Source organism: Pipistrellus kuhlii, unplaced genomic scaffold (genome assembly GCF_014108245.1).
Source record: "Pipistrellus kuhlii isolate mPipKuh1 unplaced genomic scaffold, mPipKuh1.p scaffold_m20_p_6, whole genome shotgun sequence".
In the NCBI taxonomy this organism is placed as follows: domain Eukaryota; kingdom Metazoa; phylum Chordata; class Mammalia; order Chiroptera; family Vespertilionidae; genus Pipistrellus; species Pipistrellus kuhlii.
In genome coordinates, this window is record NW_023425562.1 from 80,398,125 (window position 1) to 80,413,890 (window position 15,766).

General features: G+C 56.3%; 1 protein-coding gene across 1 annotated transcript in view; it reads right to left on the reverse strand.

Annotated features, from left to right (window-relative positions):
- Positions 1–15,766, reverse strand: part of BMP7 (bone morphogenetic protein 7) — a 75,989-nt gene that overhangs the window by 34,502 nt on the left and 25,721 nt on the right. Inside the window, exon 2 of the mRNA XM_036418748.2 lies at positions 8,930–9,122. Within this exon, the coding sequence (XP_036274641.1) occupies positions 8,930–9,122 (193 nt within the window). The remainder of the gene's footprint in view (positions 1–8,929; positions 9,123–15,766) is intronic.

The window sequence follows — 15,766 nt, forward strand, 5'->3', positions numbered from 1 at the left end:
CAAGGAAGGGGGGCTGAGGTCATGGCCCACTCAGTGAACGGTGCCACGTGTGCCTCAGGCCACTGACCAGGCGGACACTCATCTCCCACCACATTTCGGGGACCGCCGGGAACAGCTCATGAGTGAGGGACTTGCATGCTAGTACTTTGTCTGAGAAGTGACCCCCAGAACCACCAGACAGGTAGGGCTGGAAAAAGACAAAACGGATGCTGTGGGTGTCAGGGCTCACACCACGGGCCCCCTCTGCCGCACGGCACAGCTCAGGGGGCTGCTGCCCGGGACACGAGGACGGTGCTGGAGGGGCAGCTTCCTGCACAGCACAGGGACCTCGAGGGTGGCCTGTGGGTGGTGCCTGCGAAGCCTCCCTCTGTGCTCAGGAATCACGGCTCCAAGCCTCACAGATCCCTCCCTTAAGGGTCCAGGGCCCATGCCTGGGTAACATCCCATGACGGGGCTCGGGGTGGGGGGAGGGGCTCCTCTGTCTCAGCGTATATGCAAAGCTCACTCCCCCTCCCCCGGCCTCCCTCTCACTCCCATGAACTGTGGGCCTCACCTCAGAAGGTCAAACCCACATGCAACTCACAACACTGAGGGGGAAGAGAAGCCTCCTGTGGACCCCAGTATATTCTTAAAAGAGCCCCAACCAGACGCCAAGGAAGAGCCAGAGAAAAGATCCTGTCCCTCTAAAGGCACTTACATCCAGGACCCACTCAAGGAGCCCATCGCCCCCAACGCAGGAGCCTGCAGGAGCCTGCAAGCAGGTGCAGGGCAGGGGCGGAGTGATGGTTTAGCAGGTGAAGAGCGGTGAGCAGTCCAACGGGAAGAGGACTGGAAGGGGAACCTGGTCAGGGCCAGCAGCCTCCTCTGGGGCTCATCCGGAAGTGCAGCATCTCAATTCTTCCAGCTGGCTCCCTGGGGCCAGCCCCACTCTACCTGTGAGCATCCAGGGCTGCATCCCTCCTTCTTCCACCCAGTGCTTCTCAACCCGGGCGGGTCTGCCTGCAGGGGACATCTGACAGCGTCTGGAGACATCCTGAGTTGTCAAAGCTGCCCGTTACCTTGTGGGTGGAGGCCAGGGATGCTGCTGACCACCCTACAGGGCACAGACGGCCCCACCGGAAGAATCTGCCCGAATGCCAGGACCCCTGCTTAAATGCTGGTGGGCGGGGAGGGATACACTTGTCAGCTCCTTGACTCCTGGCTGGGGTGAGAGGTGCCTGCCTCTCCTAGCACATACCCCATGCTCTGTCCGTATCTGGAAACATTTCCTAATCATTCAGTATCACACACAATCCTCCTCTCAGGGTCATCTTCAGGGAAACCCGACCTGAGACCAGCAACATCACACAACTAGCAGCGCTGCCTAGGGCAGTGGAGCTCCTTAGGGCTCAGGCTGGTAGGGGTTTGGCAGGAAGGAGTGCTGCAATCCATTAGCAATGCCTGCCTTCAGATGGGCTGTGAGGGCTTGGGCGCTGGATGTGGGCCAGGTGTCAGCTTTCCGCCTGCCACCCTCAGATGGGCAAAATGAAAAGCCCTGGGTATTATGGAGGGGGCTCCCTAGAGAGCTGGTGGGAGGGAGACAAAGGAAGCAGGTGTCTGGAAGAGCCTTTAGCATTTGCCCTGAGGCCTATTTCTGCCCTAACGTGAAACAACCCAGGACTTCCTCAACCCAGGTTGACTCCTGTAAAACATGACCTCCTGGTGAGCCTGCACCCCCACCCATACTGAGTCCACAGTCCAGCAGGCACTCTCCTTCCCAGCTACAGATGACTGCTCATGACCAAATTGAAAAATATTAATTCTCTTTGTCTCCTGCCAAAAAGGCTAAAGCAATTACAGGCCCTGATATGAAACACAGATGTTAATACATTTGGAAAAATAGGCTCCTATAGGCGAGCAGAGATCCAAGTATGAAGTGCTTTTGGAAGTAAAGCCCCGGATCGAGTTATACGGCCTGCCCTCGAGACTGACGCCGGCTCCCACATCCATTCCGGGGCCGGGAACCGGGGGCCACGCACACACAGCATGCTGTCCTTTCAACCAGCACCAGCCTTGGCCCCCACTGGCATGCCAGCTCTCAATAATATAATATAATTATAATCACAGGGAAAGTGCCCTGAGATCGAAAAGTCATATAATTACAGGCAGTTTTCACTTTTTGGAAATTGGGCTCAGATGCTGGAGAAAGACAGCTAACAAGGCACTCTCGGGTTTCAGCTGAGATGAGAGAACACTAGAAGTTTGCTGGGATGGACCGGCCGGGCTGGAGGTGCCGGGAGGGCGGGAGGCAGGGGCCGAGCCCTCCTGGTCCGGCACTCACTGAGCCACCAAGGATGTGCTGTGCATGTCCCACACCCGGCACCGCGCTGCACCTCCATGCGATGGCCTGTCGAGTCAGGAAGCCCACGCCCGAGAAGGCCGGCTCCTTTCACCCATTCATGCCCATGTGCTTTGCTCAGTGCTTACAACATGCCAGGCTAAAGGGTCAAAAGATGCATTGGCACCGCTGGGACCAGCAGGGCAGGTCTTTTGCCTTCTCTGCCTCCGGTTCCTGGGGTGAAAAATACATTTCCCCACTGTTACCGATGCTGCATTGCCATGAAGAGAAAGGAAAATGTATGCCACCAGCCCAGGAAAATAAGCAGAAGGGACGGGGTGAGGGCTGGCTCCCTTTCCTTGGACCTCTGACGTGGCGCTGTGCCCCATGGCCTGGTGCGGGTGGGCGAAGGAGCCTCCTACGGGGCTGTGAGGGGAAGTGTCTGCACATAGTAAGCACTCACTACAATCACCGTTGTCACTCGGTGCTCCCGGAGGCAGCCCTCCCTTCTCCAGTTAAGAGAGGCATTGCCAAAATAAGAGGGGGCAAAGGTTACATGGCGAACTTGGGAGGTGTCAGCCAAATCGATTGCGATGTAAAGGAGCACCCCATCCCAGGAGGCAGGTCTGCAACTGGACACCTGACCATCACAGTTAAGTGTCAAATCCCTGTGGAGGGATGAGGACAGAACTGACACAGAGGAAGTGACTCAGAGATGCTCCTCGGGGTCATCCAGCTCTCTCCTCTCCCAGAAAGACATTCGTTCTCTGTGGGGAGTCCCAGCTGCCCCTCCCCAGCGTGTCCACCACTCCCGAGAAGGGAGGCAGGACAGGCATCTCCATCCCATTGGAGAGGTGCGGTGACTCTTCCAAGATCCTCAAAAGGGCAGAACTGAGCGGGAAGCAAGCCCACACTGGGGAGTTTTAAAAATCCTCAGGGCCTCGGTGCCAAGGTAACACCGGGACCATGACATCAGAATTCTAAAAGTGGGGCCCCTGCACCCCAAGTTTTGTCTATTACCTGGTTTTAACCTCTAGGGAGGGTCACCTGCCTGCTCTGTGCCCGTGACCTTGTCTACAAAATGGGAGAAAACAAACATCGTAAGGTGACTGTGAGAATGAGACATTGGGTACCACCTGTACCGAGCCAGCCTGATCCATGGAGAACACTCCACAAATGAGGTTTGTCCCCCTGACTCCGCCAACCACCCATATTCTCTCTGAGAAGCCGGGTTTGGGGTGGATGATGGAAGGAAATAAAAGGTACAAAGATCAAAAAACCCACTGAGGCCCACCAGATGGCCTCGGGCTGCAGGACGGGGAGTTGGGGCCAGTTGGCTCCAGGATGCAGAGGACAAGCCGGCTGCCGTGACCAGCACTGACGGGACTGGCACAGCGTCTCCATCTCTGCCAGGCAGGGCCACAGGCACAGGGTTCTCCCAGAGCACTGCCCCTGGACAGCTGGGAGGACCCCACGGGGAACCCAAAGAGGTGAATGGCCCTGCCTCCTGCTCTAGCCGCCCGAGCTGGGGTCGGGAGCGCCTAGAGAAAGGTGACAAGGCAGAGTGCCGAGGCTCCATGACCAGGCTGCTCCTGGCCGTGCTCCCCTCTGAGCTCCACATGGGCCGTGGGGCCTGGCAGCTGGCTCCTCCCACCTTGCCCTGGCTAGGCTACTAGGGAGCTGAACCGGAAACTCCTGAGCAAGTGGCTCCAAACCCGAGCTCACGCCCTGGGGCTGAGATGTAGTGCTGAGAGCGGAAGCCAGGAGTCGTGGAACCAAGCCTGTTAGCCTTCAGGAGCAGCAAGAAGGCTCCAGAAGCTTCTGAAAGTCTCCAGCGCCAGAGCCCACAGGGATATGCACCATCAGCCAGCTACTTTCCTGTGCCATTTCAGGCTCAGGGCCTGGACCTCCCTTGGGGCTCAGTCCTGAGGGAGAAAAACAGTCGCCTTTAAGAGATCAGGCAAAAGGCCACCGAGAGGCTGTATCAGGAGGAATCGCTCTGCTTCCATCCCGCGGGCATTGATGGCCCCAGAGGAGAGAGGAGGACTCTTAGCCACCTGCCTGCAGCCCTGGCCACACAGGAAGTCACCGGTGCCCAGCCTCACGCCAGCCTCTGCAAGTCCCGGCTGTAAAAGCCCACGAGTCTTGTGTGGCCAAGGCTGAGACCACAGCTTGGATGCGCTGCCGCCCTGTCCAAGCCCCAGGCAAGGACATCATACAATCAGGAAGCACCACAGCGCTGCCTCGGCCAAGACTGTGAGCCCAGAATCCAAGACCTGAGTTCCAGTCCAACTCTGCCACTAACTCGCTGCCGACCTCAGGCGAGTTACTTCCCCCTGTGAACAGTCCCCCGCTGCCAATGGGGAAGACAAGTCTCCGTAGGATCATGTTCAAGGTACACACCACGGTGAATGTCCGGCACGACAAGTGATGACAAACCCGGAGCAGACGTAGATGTGCTCTGGAGGGCCGCTGTGTCCCTGCCCAGAGGTGCTCATGGCCACTGAAGTCAGAAAAAGTCAGTCTTGTTACCATCCTTCACCCTCCTCAGCCCGATGGAACCAGGAGGGTCTAGGCCTGCCACCCTGGGGTGTGGGGACTGCAGTGCTCACCAGCGCTCACACACTCCTCCTTGGACTTCAGCATAAGGACATCCCCGGGATAGGTCAGAGATGCAGAGACACGGGTGCACCCCAGCCAGCGGACCCTGCACTGCATTTCCACCTGGTCCCCAGGAGCCGTGCAGCTGAGCTGCGCTGTTAAAGGGCAAGGATGCCACTGGGCCGGGGTCAGGGGGCCACAGGGTCAGAGGAAAAGCTGAGACCCAAGGCAGGTGCACGAGTGCCTGGAGAGATTGGGGCACTGCCGAGGGCACGGGGACACCTCCTCCTGTGGGGAGCTGAGAGCTGGGGATCCCTGGGGGGATACTGGGGGGCACAGGGCTTGCCTCCTCCCTCATTGCCTAGGGGCTGCCTGGGCTGAAGGGAGCTGGCAAACCGCCCTCTCCAGCTCATTGCAGGGACAGATCCCTCTTCCTCAGAGTGACTCAGGCTTGGCCCTGGAGACCACACTGAGGTCACCCTCCTGGTAGCCAAAGTCCCTGAGACGGACCAAGGGGCATTTTCACCCAGCTGCCAACATCATGCAGACCTGGGCAGTGACTAGCGCCCTTCGAATGGGTTCTGTTGCCCTGAACCAGCCTGTACACCCTCTCCCCCATGAACACAGAGCATCCACATCCCCTACAGACAGAGCAGCCCTTCAAAGAGTAAGCCTGAGGGGGGTGGGGGACGGGAAATGCTCAGTCTAGTTTCCACGAATGAAACCTGTTGTGAACTAGTGCAACCCTCCCCCCAAACACCCTCACCTTTAGCTGGAATGGACTCTGAGCCAACAGGGCTCCAGTATTTCGGGCCCTGAAGTTGGGGGTCCAGAAAAGGAGGGCAAGCCTCGGATGCCCTGGCCCCCACTGCTCCCAGCAGGTGGAGCCAAGGCCACCGACCCAGACCTGCCTCTCAGCGGCCCCTCTAGCTGTCGGGGCCCTGCTGCAAGCAGGCCCGAGGCCCGTGGAAGGCCTCCAGCTTGGCTCACTATCAGAACTTAATCTGGATTCCACGAGATCAAGAGGCCTTGGTGGAAAGTGGCTGTCACAAGGGGAGAGACGCCGAGGCCGAGGCCGATCCAAGCCAGCTAATCTCCGGCACCCCGGGGCTTTCCTGGAGCTCAGGCCCAGGCTGGCCAGAGAGCCAGATGTCCCGGCTCCGCAGCTGGGCGGCCGGCAGCAGTGAGGCCACGGCTCCTTAGAAGGAGCAGGCTGGCCACACAGCAGGGCAGCAGAGTAGGATTCTCTCAGGGAATCCGATCAGCCTAAGAAAATGCCTGGCCCCAGTGGAGGAAATGCAAACAGGGCCCCGCCCCGCACCAGCTCAGGCTTGTATCCCCATGAAGACTGAACAACTTGGAGATTTAGCAGGGGAGAAAGCAGTGCTGCAGCCACACCTGGAGCTCAGCACTTTCCTCAGCAGGCTCTGCATTCCCTCCGATGATGGTGAGGGGGAGGGTGGGGGGAGGATGGTGATGGTGTTGACAGTGATGGTGATGATGATGGTGATGATAGTAATGACGATGGTGACGGTGATGATACTGATATTAGTAAAAGTCTGCTGCACATTTACTATGTTATAAGTAAGCATGGTAACCTCCTTTATCCTCACACTGGTATACAGTGTTGGATTCAAACCCATACTCTTAATAGCTGGTCATCCCACATAATAGGGTTGTTTTGCTTCTGCATTAATTTCTGGAGAATGAGAGTCTAGACTAGAGACCTTTTTGGAGCAGAAAGGAAATTTAGAAATCTAAAGAGAGCAGCCCCTTCCTCCCCTCCCACGGCCTCTCACTCCTCCACCTGCTCTCCTTCATACTCTGCACCTGTCCCGTCCCTTCCTCTGCTCCACCGGGAGCTCCTGGAGAGCAGAGACTTGGGTCTGCTGACTTCCGCCTGCACACGCCACAGAGCGGGTGCTCAAACATCCCTGGCAAGGGACTTGGCCTCCCAGCAAGCCGCAAGCCCTCAGAGGCAGGAACCCAAAGCTAGGCTGGGCGTCGCCAGAGATCACCTGTGGCCAAGCTGCTTGTTGGGGGCAACTTGGTACCCCTGCCCTGGCTGCCTGCCAGGGAGCCTTGGAGGGCTGCCCCATCAGTCCCTCTTCCAACCACAGTGAGTCAGGCCCTGTCCTCGCCCAGGGCCTTCCACCCACCACGGGGATCTCAGGCAGGGTCGAGGAGGCAAACCATGCTGGGACCACAGTGCCAGCAGGTTGACACAGGCAGGAAGGTGAGCAGCTGCTGGCAGCGGCTGCACCGGTGGGCCCATGGGGTGCTCCTGACGAAGAGCCGCTAGGCACCTGCCTCACCACCAGTTAGTGCGTCTTCATGAGAAACGTCAAGCGTGTCCTTGTTCAAGAGCCTGGGAGTTCTGTCAGAGAACAGAGCAAACACATGCCACCGAGAAGGAACTCAATGCTGCTGCTTGTGCCTGGGCCTGGAGCCAGGGCACGGCCGACCAGGGGTACAGGGGCACCTGAGTACCTTAGGGAAACTCGGAGGTGACTGCCCAGGCTATCTGCCGCCTCCCCTGCACCCGCCCACGTCCGTACCATAGGGCACTGCGTTAAATGGGGGCTCGGAAATGCAAACTTAATCCACACTGAGATACCACTGGCCCATCAGACTGACACAGATCAAACAGTTTAATAAGGGACCATGTTGGTGAGAATAGGGAGAAACAGGCCTTCCCTATGTGGCTTCTGGGAATATAAACGGATACAGCCTCCTTGGCAGCAATTAAACCCATTAGGGTCCCTGTGTGTGGGCCTCCCTTAGGGGGCTGGTGTGTGTATGAAACTCATCAGGGTCCCTGTGTGGGAGCCCCTTAGGGTGCTGGTGTGTGTATGAAATGAGGTGAGGAGAATAAGACATCAGGAGCATCAAGAACAGCTTGGTTTCCTCAGAAGACTACCTCCAAAATGGAGATGCTTGGCAAATAAGGTGGTAACGGTCCCTAAGTCGCTGATGTGACAACAGCCCCCATTCCAACTGAAGATGCTGGACTGCCTATCCACTTTCCTTCCACTGAGCTGCCCACCCACCCTCCTTCCACCGATTACCAAGGAACAGTATGCGGGGAGGCGGGTAGAAATCTGAGACCTGAGACACCCAGAAACCCAGCCCATGGGCAGTATGCAACCCTGGCTCGGCCCCTCGGGGCTGCAGAGTGGACTTGCCAGGCGTCCCAGCCATTCTCTCAGACTCCTTACCTCCCAGAAAAGCTTGAAACTAAAGGGGCTCAAAAATTAAAATCTTTCCACACCAGCGTTCGGTTCCTAGCCTCCTGAACACTGGAAGCTGAGAGTTCTCTGCCTGTTTATTTTGGGTTTGGAGGTGTCTGTCCCCTAAGATGATTATAAATGGCCACTTTGGTTGGTCACCTGACATCATGTGCTGCGTTTCAGAGTGACAATTGGGGAGAGAGACAGACCTTCAAAAGCATTTCTTCCTCTTCTCCGTCCCTCACCTCCCATGCCCCTAAACACAGGCCAGACCCAGACCACCCACAACACCCACTGAGGTCACACAACCTCAGGCTCACTGGCCATCCCCTATTCCTAACAGGATTCTTAGATGGTGATAGTTTCAAGAAACAGTGACATGAAAACAAAATGACATACACCCTCTTTAAAAAAGATATCCAGCCCTGACCAGTTTGGCTCAGTGGATAGAGCGTCGGCCTGTGGACTGAAGGGTCCCAGGTTCGATTCCGGTCAAGGACATGTACCTTGGTTGCGGGCACATTCCCAATAGGGGGTGTGCAAGAGGCAGCTGATCGATGTTTCTAACTCTCTATCCCTCTCCCTTCATCTCTGTAAAAAAAAAAAAAAAAAAAAAAAAAAAAAAAGAAAGAAAAATAAATTTAAAAATATATTTAAAAAAAAAAAAAGATATCCAGTCCAGGGCCTGCACGTGGTGGAAGCAGCCAGGACTGACCCTGCGTGGCCGGACCCCACCCTCTGGCTGCACCACGTTCCTCCCAGGCGTCAGCACGGCACCCACCTGCCCAAGTGCTCCTGCAGCACCTGGTACACGCTGATCCGGAACGTCTGGTTGTCGAAGCGCTCCCGGATGTAGTCCTTGTAGATCCGGAACTCAGCTGCAGTCACGGCTTCCCCTTCCGGGATCTTGGAGAGATCAAACCGGAACTCTCGGTGGTGGTAGCGCGGGTGGAAAAACTCTTTGTCATGTTCCACTGGGAAGGGAAAAACACACTCGTTAGTAACGGGTTGCATGCTCCTGGCTCAGAGGCCAAGCATCTGGCCTAGGCTAGATGCAGGCGTGCCCGTGGCTAGCGACCCCCGGGGGTAACGGCTCAGCCAGGGGTCCTCAAACTTTTTAAAGTGGGGGCCAGATCACGGTCCCTCAGAGAGCTGGAGGGCCGGACTATAGGAACTACTAATTCCTACTGTAACACCTCGGCTGCGCTCACTGCCCAAAAAACCTGGCGGGCCGGATCAGACTCCTCTGCGGGCCGCATGTGGCCCGCGGGCCGTAGTTTGAAGACGCCTGGCTCAGCCCCTTGACTGCTACAGGCTAACGGGTCCCCTGGGGAAGCCGGGGCAGTGACTCTGCATCCACCTGCTGGGAAGAGGTGGGCAGTGAGTACAGCTGTCCTGGCAGCCGGGGAAGGCTCCGGTCCCGGAGAGCAGGTCAGGGTTTGAATCCAGGCTCAGCGACTAACTAGCTGAATGGACTGGACCAAGTTCCCTGTGCCTTTAGCTTCTCCATCTAAGAAACGGGGAGAATAATCCTCTCTCTTTTGTTGTGTTCAGAGGTAAGTTTTCTAATTCACCTGAGTAGCTTAAGCTCTGGTAGGGCTAGACCTGTGGTCCGCAAACTGTGGCTCTCGAGCCACATGCGGCTCTTTGGCCCCTGGAGTGTAGCTCTTTCACAAAATACCACGGCCTGGGAGTCTATTTTGAAGAAGTGGCGTTAGAAGAAGTCTAAGTTTAAAAAATTTGGCTCTCAAAAAGAAATTTCAATCGTTGTACTGCTGATACTTGGCTCTGTGGGCTAATGAGTTTGCAGACTACTGAGCTAGACGACTGTGAGCGGTGATTAGTCAACATGGACCTCCCCTGCCTCTCTGGGTCCCTCCGCCCCGGTGCCCCGCCGGCTGCAGGTGAGAATCGCGGCAGGAGCTTTGAAAAAGCCCACGGCTAGGCTGGTAAGCGTTTCCTAACAGGCCCTCCGGGACCCCGTCTGTGCCGTTGGCCAATTGCCATCTCAGCTTCCACAGTGGGGCGGGGAGATGGTGCAAGGGGTCCAGCAGCTGCTGCCCTCTCTCCTCTCTGACCCAGCTGCAGGGTCACTGGAGAAGGGGTTCCGAACTCGGTACTTGTAAAGCACCCAGGTGTTTTTTCATAGCAGCCAGCTTTACAACCGCAGACTTAGACTTCTAGGAGATAGCATGGCCGGGGGCTGTGGAAATGACTTCAGGACAAAAGAAAGTGAAGGACCTCAGTGCTTCTCCTGGACACGGAGTGAGACCAGACCAGGGGAGCATGCCCCCTTCGCCGGGATAAACACCTAGACCGAGGCCTGGTCCTGGGGTGCACCTGCAGTTCCTGCGGGCCCTGCATCCTTTGGACCAAGAGGAAAGGGAAGGAGCTGCGAGGAACAAGCTCGGGAAGATGCAGAGTGGCCGGGCAAGCCAGGCTCCGGAGGGTGTGCAGCATCTGCCATCTCCTGGGACAGATCCGCTGCACTTCCCGTAGCGGTGGGGACAGCCTGGCCAGAGGAGAGGAGAAGCATGGCCAGCTGCAGCCCAGTGGGCCGAGAGCTCCCGGCGGGCTAGGGCTGCTGCAGCGAAGGAGGGGCTGCTTGATGAAGGAGGCGCACGGCACCAGCAGCCCAGGTCTCCATTGAGAGGACACTGGGTGAGGGCAGGGGCACTGCTCTCTCCTGGGCTGAGGGGGCAGGTAATACCTTGGGGCAGGGATTCCGGCCAGGCAGAGTGACCCCGGGTCTGCACCGCAGCTTCTGGAACCTGGGGCTCCATGGAAGAGCTGGCCAGAACCGAGGGCAGCTGTCCTCACACACCCCACTTCACACCCACAGGAGCACCTCTCTTCTCCCTGGCTCAGTGGCTGAGCATGGAGCTAGGAACCGGGAGGTCACGGTTCAATTCCCAGTCAGGGCATATGCCTGGGGTGTGGGCTCAATCCCCTGTGGGGGATGTGCAGAAGACAGCCAATCAATAATTCTCTCTCATCATTGAAGTTTCCATCTCTCTCCCTCTCCCTTCCTCTCTGAAATCAGGACAAAAAAAGACATGGCCATGGAGACTCCGATCTATGAAGGCGGAGGAGAGGGAGGGGTCTTTGTGGCAGCTTCCAGGAAGCTTTGGGAGCCTCAAGAGGGAACCAGGGCGTGGAGATTGGGGGGCAGGGCAAGCGGCCTCCACTCTGTGACTGTGGAAATGCCCCGGGCCAATGCTCTCACCCTCACGCTCACACACCCCTTCCCTGCCCACACACCCCTTCCCTGCCCGTGCGGAGGAGATGCACCTGACGCCCACGGGGTGTTGAGTTGCCAGTCCAGAGTCAGAACCAGGTGCACCCTCACCGGCCCTGGCCACACATCTCCATGCAGTGCTGACAGCTGGGCAGGGAGCAGCTCTGCGGGTGTGTCAGAACCTTTTCATCGATTGCAGCACAGTCTGTACGCCGACCAGATGTGTGCAGTTGGCGGGCCCCAAAGCGAACCCACCCAAGGAAGCTGATGTGGCCAGCGCCCCTCCCCCCTCCAGCCACAGGTGAGCTGTGCTGGTGGTTGAACCTTCTAGCAGGGGTAACACGGCACCTGCTCCTGGGCCTGGCTCCTCCCCGCCCTGGTTACCGTGTGACTCGTCCTCAGCACTGTGGACGCTCACGCACCCTCACTGCTGTGAGCAGCCCACAGCCTGACTGGGCTCTGGCCATGTCCCTTCTAGTTCACGACGCCCGGGGATCTGCAACCCAGGATCTGAGAGCAGCGCTGCCAGGAGCGAGTCTGGATGGCACACAGGAAGTGACGCTGCCACGATGTTCTCCCAGAGTGCCATGCCTGGGCGTTGCTCAGTGCCCGGAGGAGAGCAGCCTGGCTGGGAAGTAACGGGCAGAGGCTGGGGACACGGTGGCCTCCTCAGCTTTTCTACAGGGGCTGGGAAGGGGCGGTGAGGCAACACCCCCTGGAGCAAATCCTGTGCCCCAGTGAGCAGTCAGGTGCATGCACACAGCCCCCTGCCTGGGCCCTGTGAAGGAGCTCCCAGGGAACGCACCCCACGGTGACCCGTCTGAAGTGAAAGACCATCCCTTAACTAAGCGGGAGGGGCACCACGGCCATCCTCTTGCCGGACCTCTGTGAGCAGCACGCGACCCTGGCCCTTCCTGCCTCCTGAACCTGCCTTCCCGCGGCTCCCTGCTCTGTGGCCGCTCAGGTGCCACCACCCCTCCGCTCGGGCCACTCCTGGAAACACGCCCTCAGACATTCCCGATTCCGGGAGATTCCGGGGGTTAATGTGTGCTGTGGAATATCAGGACAGCATTCCACAGGCCAGTCCCGCCCCCACGCTGACAGACGGCACAGATAAAGCCTCCGCTTCCAGTGCCTCCCCCAGCAGAGCCCAATCTCTGAAGGCCAGCAAGGTCCAAAGCCCCACAGGCCAGGAAGGTCCGCGGTGCGGTGCGGTGCGGCGGCATTCAGCAGAGGACCCAGCACGATGCCGGGCACAGTCCAACTCTAACACACCCCAGTCTCCCTGCTCCCCGTGCCGGGGTAGGCCTTGCCCCGAACAGCTCCCATCAGCTGGCAGAGACCAACCGAGCAGAGACGGGGGTTGGGAGCCCTGGTCCGTTTACAATAACGATGGCTGAAGAACTGAGAAGTGAACAGAGAAAGCATGTTTATGAGACCTGCTCTGTGATGGTCTCACTCAGAGGAGCTTGTGCCAGTCTGATGGACCCCATGAGGCGGGATGGATCCCCATTTTACAGGAAACTGAGGCTCAGGAAGTAAAGCAATTTGCCCAGGGTCACAAGTTAGGTGAGTGGCTGAACTCCAAAATCCACACTCTTGACCTTTACATTCTCTGGGGCCAAGTGGCCTGAGTTCCCATCTCAGCTATGCCACTTACCAGCTGCACGGCGATGCCAGCTTATCACCCTCTGTGCGTGCCCCCTTCCTCCAGGTCATAATAATGGCCCTTTCTCACACCGCTGTTGGGAGGCCATGGGACCGGCACTGACAACAGAGCCCGGCAGCATGTGCCGGCCTGGCCGCTGTTACGGAGCCTCCTGAACTGAGCGCGGAGAATGCCAGGGCAGAAGACATAGTGCGTGTGCGGGTATTTACATAGTTCAGCCAAGATAACTTTATCTGGGAGAAATGCAGCAGAGCAAACAATACAGACATGTTTAATAAGCATGGCACTGATACGGGTACAATCACTAAAGCCACACACCCAGCGAAGAAAGAAAACATCGATACATAATTAATCACAAATATGAAGTTCACTGAAGCAGGTGTGTATGTAACTTTTCTAACAAAGAAGATTAAATGCATCTTAACTGTTAGGACACTGAAGATATCAGACAGTTGAGATAATAAGGTTATAAAGTCTCTTTTTAAAAAATGGTGAAGGAATAAAGTGTCCAAGGAAACTTTGTGCAAGTTTTTTGGTTTGGCTTTCCGGATGAATTTCCTTCTTTGATTATTTTAAAACAACGAGAGGCATGAGCCACACTGCCGTTCTGTTCTTCCTGAAACCCAGAACGTATGTTCTGAGATAATGTTGTGATTTATCAAAAGAAGAATGGTCATTTTTTTAAAAAGAGCAGCGAATAATCCAACGTCCAACCCAAATACGTCTTCCCGAGGCTTCGGCCTTCTGCGGGAACCCCTCCATAGCATCACTCCACACCAGTTCTTCCTGGGATCAACAATTTAATGGGCACCACTGAGGTTCAGCTGGGAGAAAACGCATCTTTACACCAGCTTCTGAAGCCACAGGTGATTACCCAATACTTGTATTTAGCATCAGCGCCTGGCATATGCCGCCCTGCCCATGAAGAAACGTATGTGTATCACTGGGCTCTCTAACAAAATGCAGAGCCAGGAAACCCAGCTTTCCCGCTGCCCTTTACATTCCAGCCCCCCGCGGGCCAGGAGAGCTCCCAGGCTTTCTCAAAGACTTTCATCCTGAAAAGATCAAAAGGGCTCAAATCCCTGAGACCAAACGGTGAGTCCAAAGAGATTCCAGAAAACACCACCCTGACAGCAACCAGCCTCATGACTGTCCCCAAAGCTGATCCTAGAGTCCTTTCACAAAAGCCTGAAACCATAACCCTGAAGCTGGCCATGGGAGGGGAGATTCTGCATAGCAGGATCTCAACAAAGCATCGGGGCAGGTGGGACAGGAAGCCATGCACCGGGTGTCGGCTCTCAGGACCCTGACATTCAGGGATGACCTCTGTCCCACATGCGAGTCCAGCCTGCTCCCCAGTTCTCCAACCTGTGAGTTATGTGGGCATCCTTCAAACAAGTCCCCTTTAAGCTGGAGTTGGGTCGCTGCCTTTGCAACCAAGACAGCTCTGAGTCAAGCAAGCATGAACCATTATTCTCACACCAGGAAATGGAAGGCAGTGGTTCTTTCCAAGTGACCGTTTGCCACGAAAGCTGCTGTATGTAGATTGGGATAACTTCCAAGTACCCGTTGACCCCTAAACCCTTAAGAACAGGGACAATGGCTATCTCTATCCAGACCCCCCATGTCCAGCACAGCCTGACAGTCAGCAAGGCTCCGTAAGTCTATTGGACTGAATACATCATTGTTGGCATAACTCCCGTCTGGTCTATAAGTAAGCGATTATATTTATAATATGCATCCAGGGAAGCACACAAATCAGAAGTGGTCATGGCGTTCAATGAACTTTCTGGATGTAAGCACACCCAGAACGGGAACAGCATTTCATCACCAGCAGCAAGGGCATCCCCACAAGACCCCTCCCAAACCCCAGTCCCTCCACCCCAGAGGTGACAGCCACCCTAACATCCAACGCCCAGGCTCACTCACTGCCTGCTTGGCACTTCCCCTTCTGCACCTGCTGCCTCCATTCACCTGCGGCCCCCATCGCCCCATGTGGCTGCTTGGGGTGGTAGCTCGTTCATTTCCACGGCTGTGTAAGATCCCATTGTGCAAAAAGGCCTCATGTATTTTGTGACAGGCATTTGGGTAGTTTCAAGTTTGGGATACTACCAGTTGTGCTGTGAAGTAAACACATTTCTACTGGGTGGACACCAAGAAGCAGATTGCTGGGTCAGAGGGCCGAGTGCTCAGCTTTAGTATGTGCATCTCGCTGTCTCCACGGCAAGAATGCGGGAGTAACAGGCTATGGGGCCACGTGAGACATCATCCTGAAGAGACTGCTCACTCTCGTTTGCTTTAGTATACCCTGGTGCCTTTGTCTAGGTAAGAGAGAGGTGGGAATTCTCCACAAGAAAGTGTGGGATGGAAGAATGGTCAGGAAGTTAAGGAAGAATTGAGGTTGGCCAACCCCAGAGAACAAGAAGGGCATGGCAGACAGAGGGAACAGCATGCTGGAAGGCCTGAGAGGCAGAGCATGTTGAGTGGTAAAAAGTCTGCTGGAAGTAACAAGAAACAGGCAAGTTAGTTCCTCATTGAGGAGGTTCTTGGATGCCACTCAAAAGGAGTCAATCATTGACCCCCTCAGTCATGAGTGCTTTGGCTCATTGTTGTGCTGGATGGAGCCTTGATCAAAACTACTTTAGAGGGAGGACTGGCAGTACTGTGAGAACAGAGGTGAGAACAGATATAGGGAGCTCCGAGGAGGGTCT